We start from the raw sequence: 5,841 nt of genomic DNA on the forward strand, positions 1-5,841 counted from the left end.
ATAAAAAAAAGTTGTAATCATACAATAGTACTCTTTTCGGATTGGCTTCTTTCACTCAGTAATATGTAATTAAGATTCCTCCTTGTCTTTTCACAGCTAGATAGTTTAATTTTTAGCACGAAATAGTATTTTATTCCCTGGATATATCATGGTTTATTTATCCATTCACTTACTGAAGGAAACCTGGTTGCTTCCAAATTTTGGCAATTATGAATAAAGCTGCCATAAAATTCCATGTGCTGGTTTTGGTATGGACATAAGTTTTCAGCTCCTTTGGGTAAATACCAAGCAGCATAACTCCTACATGATAAATCAGTAAGAGTATGTTTCATTTTCTAAGGAAACTGCCAAATTGTCTTCCAACATAGCTGTACAATTTTGTAACACCCACTAGCAATACATAAAAGTTCCTGTTCCTCCACATGCAATTATTTAATGTCAGTATTCTGCATTTGGGTTATTCTGGTAGGTGCATAGTGATAGCCCCTCATTGTTTTATATTATATTCCCTCATTATATATGATGTGAAGCACCTTTTCATGTGTTTATTTGCCATCTGTATTTCATGTTTAGTAAGGTATTTATTAAGGGCTCTGTTCCATTTTTTTAATAGGGTTGTTTGTTTTCTTATAGTTGAGTACTAAGTATGCTTTGCATATTTTGGATATCCTTCATCAGATATATTTTCTATATACTTTCCCCTAGCTGCTGTCTTTCCTTCTCAATCACTGACGATATCTTACACACAGCAGAAATTCTTAGTTTTAGTGAAGTTCAACTTATCAGTTATACTTTTCATTGATCATACCCTGGTGTTGTATCTAAAAAGGCATTGCTAAACCCAAAATCATCTGGATTTCCTCTATGTTATATCCTAGGAATTTTATAATTTTGTGTTTTACCGTTTGAGTTAATTTTTTGTGAATGGTGTAGTTTATGTCTATGCTCTCATTTTTGCATGTGGATGTCCAATTATTCCAGCACTCTTTATTGAACAGCCTACTTTTTCTCCACTGTATTATCACTGCTCCTTTGTCAAAGATCAGTTGATTCTATCGATGTAACTCTATTTCTACCTTCTAAATTCTGTTCCATTATTCTATTAGTTTATTTTTTCACAATACCAATTGCCTTGATTAACGTAGTGGTACGGTTGTGTATAGTTGAAGTTCTGTAGTGTCAGTCCTCCAATTCTGTTCTTTTCCTTCCATATACTGTTGGCATTTCTGGTCTTTTGCCTTTTCATATAAACTTCACTTTAATATCTGAAGTTTATCAATAACCAAAAAAATAACTGGCTGGAATTTTCATCAAGATTGCATTGGATGTATATCTCAAGTTGGGAAGAAATGACATCTTGACAATATTAGTCTTCCTCTCCATGAACCTTCAATGGTTCTATATTTATTTAGGTCTTCTTTGATTTCTTCCATTAGAATTTTATACTTTTCCTCCTAGAGATCTTGTACATTTTTGTGAAATTCATTCCTAAGTGTTTTATTGGGGGAAGTGATAATATAAATGGTATTGTGTGTTTTTTTTAAAGATTTTATTTATTTATTTATTCGAGAGAGAGAGAGAGCATGAGATGGGGGAGGGTCAGAGGGAGAAGCAGACTCCCCGCTGAGCAGGGAGCCCGATGCGGGACTCGATCCTGGGACTCTAGGATCATGACCTGAGCCGAAGGCAGTCGCTTAACCAACTGAGCCACCCAGGCGCCCCTAAATGGTATTGTGTTTTAATTTTAAATTCTACTTGCTCATTCATGATATATGGAAACCAATTAACTTTTGTATATTAACCACGTATCCTGTAATCCTCCTATATTTCCTATTAGTTTCAGGAAGGTGTTTTTGCCAATTCTTTCAGATTGTCTACAAAGACAACGATTTCACCTGTGAACAAAGATAAAGTTATCCTTCCTTTTCATTCTGTATAATCTTTTATAGTAATTGGCTACAGTTGCCAAAGCAAAATACCACAGACTGGGTTCATTAACCACCAATTTTTTTCTCCCAGTTCCAGAGACTAGAGATCCATGATCAAGGTGTGAGGATTCTCTCCTTGGCTTACAGATGTCTGCCTCTGGTTTCCTCTTCACATGGTCGTCCCTCAGAGCACATGCACCTCCAGTGTCTCTCTGTGTCCCAATCTCTTCTTATAAAGACACTGGCCAGACTGCATTAAAATCCACTGTAGCAGCCTTGTTTTGAAGGCTCTATCTCCAACTATAGTCACATACTGAGATACTAGGGGTTAGGGCTTCAACATATGAGCTGGGAAGACATAATTCAGCCCATAATACTTTTATTTCCTTTTTTGTCTATTGCATCACTTAAGACTTCCAAACAAATGCTGAAGAGATATGGTGAAGGAGGACATCCTTGCCTGATTCCTATCTTAGTGGAAAGCTTCTGTTTCATCACCATTAAATTCAATCTTAGCTGTAGGTTTTTGTAGATATTCTTTTACAAGTTGAGGAAATGCCCCTTTATTCCTACTTTGCTAAGAGTTCCTTTATATTCCATCTGTTGGTACCATCACCAGAAACATGATACAAGTTCAAAAATGGTGAGACACACCTCCTTGGTGTACTCCCCTCATACTAATCAATTAATCAGTTCTCTGTATTTAACATACAAATTTTCAAATCAGCCTTTTTTTTTCACTTACACTGGTATATTTCAAGCCCACACCGATAACATGAACTGATATAGCAGTATACTGACTCCAATCTTATTCTTTTTAAATACATCTTCCACCTAGCCTTATGACTTTCCCTAATTGCCAGCACCTGTTCTCAGGCACACCACTATGAAACCTGTGTGTTTCTCTTTGGCATAAACATCTATGGATTTGAATTGTCTGTGCAAAGATGTTGATTCTCACAGTAAGTGGTAAGCTCCCCAAAGAATAAGGTTATTTATATCTGAACCCATAATAAAACATACTAAAATTACCAAATAAAATTACCAAATAAACGAATATCCAGGGGCATAGATGAGTAAATTTTAGACCACACACTATTTTAATGACTAACTTGCTCCATAACTTTATTCAATATTTTTCACAATAATTAACACTGGGAAAAAATGCATGAAAATCCAAACTGAGGGAACGATTGCCCAAAAATGTTTGCAGGTCTCTATCTACCACTTTGGTTCTTTATATTAAGATTTAGCAACTAGCAGTGTCTCAGAACAACCTACAATACCTGACACATTTGATATAAAATTTTCCAAGTTAATGTATATAGCAGTGATGCAATAGACAAAAAAGATTACTTATTGTAATAAATAATGCAATAAACAAAAAAGATTACTTATTATTTGTTTCTTTTTTTTTTTTAAAGATTTTATTTATTTTTTAGAGAGCGAGTGAGAGAGAAACAGCATGAGAGGGGAGAGGGTCAGAGGGAGAAGCAGGCTCCCCGCTGAGCCGGGAGCCCGATGTGGGACTCGATCCCAGGACCCTGGGATCATGACCTGAGCCGAAGGCAGACGCTTAACCATCTGAGCCACCCAGGCGCCCTTATTATTTGTTTCTTATTAGTTCTTCCTCTTGATAAAACACACATACCATACTTGATTCAAAATGAAAATTCTATTTAACATGATAAAGAAGTAGTTATTAAGTTGGAAAATATTATTTTTTAAAAAAATAAGTTGGGCATTGGGGCACCTGGGTGGCTCAGTCAGTTGAGCGTCTGACTCTTGGTTTCTGCTCAGGTCATGATCTCATGGGTTATGAGATTGAGCCCCATTTCATGCTCCGTGCTCAGTGGGGAGTTTGAAATTCTCTCCCTCTGCCCCTGCCCATAATCTCTCTCTTACTCTTGCTTTCTCTCTCTCTCTCTCAAATAAAAAAGAAGAAAGAAGTTGGGCATTATTGTCAATGATTGTGTATAGTGCCAGGAACAATTTTAAGACAAATGCCAGATAAAATATTGTTTATACAGTATAATAACATATAAAAGTCAGATTCTGCAGCAAGCCATTAAAATAAATAGAAACCAATTCTGTGAAACAAAGTCGTATTTGAGATAGTGTGTGTTTCACCTTGAAAAATGATCTAATATCCAGTACATCTCCAATATCCAGGACATTCAGGATTAACAGCATTCCAAGTAACTCACCTTGAAAAAGTTCCGATAATATATTTTATGATGCTCAGGAGAATAATTTTCACTAACGGCCACAAGGAGTATGACAGAAATTGCCACAAAATCAACGGTAGAAAAGAAATAAAAATCAAGCAAGTGTATTTCTCTTCTCTAGAAGTTTCTTTAGAGCTTCTTTGACATCTTTGTTTCTCAGGGAGTAAATCAAAGGATTCAACATGGGAGTGACTAAGGTGTAACATAAGGAGGCCACTTTACTCAGCTCAGGAAATCTGTCCGGTGTGAGATACATAAAAAAGACAGCACCATACAGTACACTCACGACTCCTAGGTGAGAGCTGCAAGTGAAGAAGGCTTTCTTACGTCCCTCAGAGGAGCGTATCTTTAGAACTGTGGACACAATATACAAGTAAGAAATAATAATAACTATGATGGTAGGTAAGATAATGATGCCTGATAAGGAGAAAGAAATCATCCTAGAGATGAAGAGATCAGAACAAGATATCCTCTGAAGTGGGCGAGTATCACAGTAAAAGTGGTCAATGGCCCGGGAAGCACAAAAGGGCAAAGTAAATGTCATGCCTGTTTGAAGAATTGAGCTGACGCAGCCACAAAAATAGGAACCAGCCACCAACTGAATGCAGAGACGAGTTGACATCTGGACAGAGTAGAGGAGTGGGTTGCAGATGGCAATGAAGCGGTCGTAAGCCATGGCTGCCAAGAGAAATCCCTCAGCCACAATGAACAAGGCAGAAAGAACTGGGTCATACAGCCTGCAAAGGAGATGGACTTGCTCTCAGACCAGAAGTTGATCATGGCCTTGGGTGCAATAACAGAAGAATAGAAGAGGTCAATGAAGGACAGGTTGCCTAGGAAGAAATACATTGGTGTGTTCAGCCGCGGATCAGTCATAATAATGGTCATCATCCCAACATTCCCTAGAAGGATCATGGCATACACAAGCAGAAAGAGCAGGAAGAGGAGAATGTGGAGTTCTGGGCGGACCCTGAAGCCTACAAGAATGAAGTCAGTCACTTCTGAGTGATTGTTTGTCCCCCTCTCACCCATGGCAGAAACCTGCTGAGAGGCACAAGGAAAAATAAACAGAAGAACTCTGGGCTTTAATCCTAGCTACAAATGATCATTGTAGAATTAGGACTTACAGACCTATTCTATAGTCATCATTCATTTTAATTTTATAAAATCACTGTGACTTAAATTTAAACCATTGCAACTGATGATGAATCAAAAGGTTAGTTTTATGTCCCTCTTTCTGCAAGTGGTGGAATTAGATTTTTTTTTCCCTCTGATCTAATGCAATTCCTTTCCACCCAAATGTATTTGTAAGTATCACTTCTGTGTATGTTTCTGAATCATGATTTATGTAATAAATTCATTGTCATGAAGGATTAATTAGAAGAGAGCACACATAATTTAATAGACAACATTTGGGAAAGAATTACAGTACCTACATCTGGAGTGATTAGGGGATTCAGCAGCCTGCTTTAGGAAAACCTAACTTTACATTACAAACCAGCAGATACAAAGAAAGTGACTGAATTTAAAAATGACTTAAGAGGTACAATTACTTTTTGTGGGTAATGGAAATTTTGAATTGTGATCTAAGTTATTTACTCATTAAGATCAAAGTTGTGCACAAACAAACACAAGCATTATTAGGATGGAAATACTAGTATTTCTCTCCCAGGTGGGCCTCTGCA

The 5,841-nt window shown here is 37.0% G+C and overlaps 1 protein-coding gene across 1 annotated transcript; it reads right to left on the reverse strand.

The window, feature by feature from the left end:
- Positions 1-4,250: 4,250 nt before the first annotated feature.
- On the reverse strand, positions 4,251-5,245 carry LOC110577417 (olfactory receptor 9K2-like). Its single transcript, XM_021686743.1, is given in 2 exon segments — positions 4,251-4,873; positions 4,876-5,245. Coding segments are annotated over 2 exon segments (936 nt in total). The 5' UTR covers positions 5,189-5,245.
- Between the last annotated feature and the right edge of the window lie 596 nt (positions 5,246-5,841).

The sequence above is a fragment of the Neomonachus schauinslandi genome, chromosome 5, assembly GCF_002201575.2.
Source record: "Neomonachus schauinslandi chromosome 5, ASM220157v2, whole genome shotgun sequence".
In the NCBI taxonomy this organism is placed as follows: Eukaryota; Metazoa; Chordata; class Mammalia; order Carnivora; family Phocidae; genus Neomonachus; species Neomonachus schauinslandi.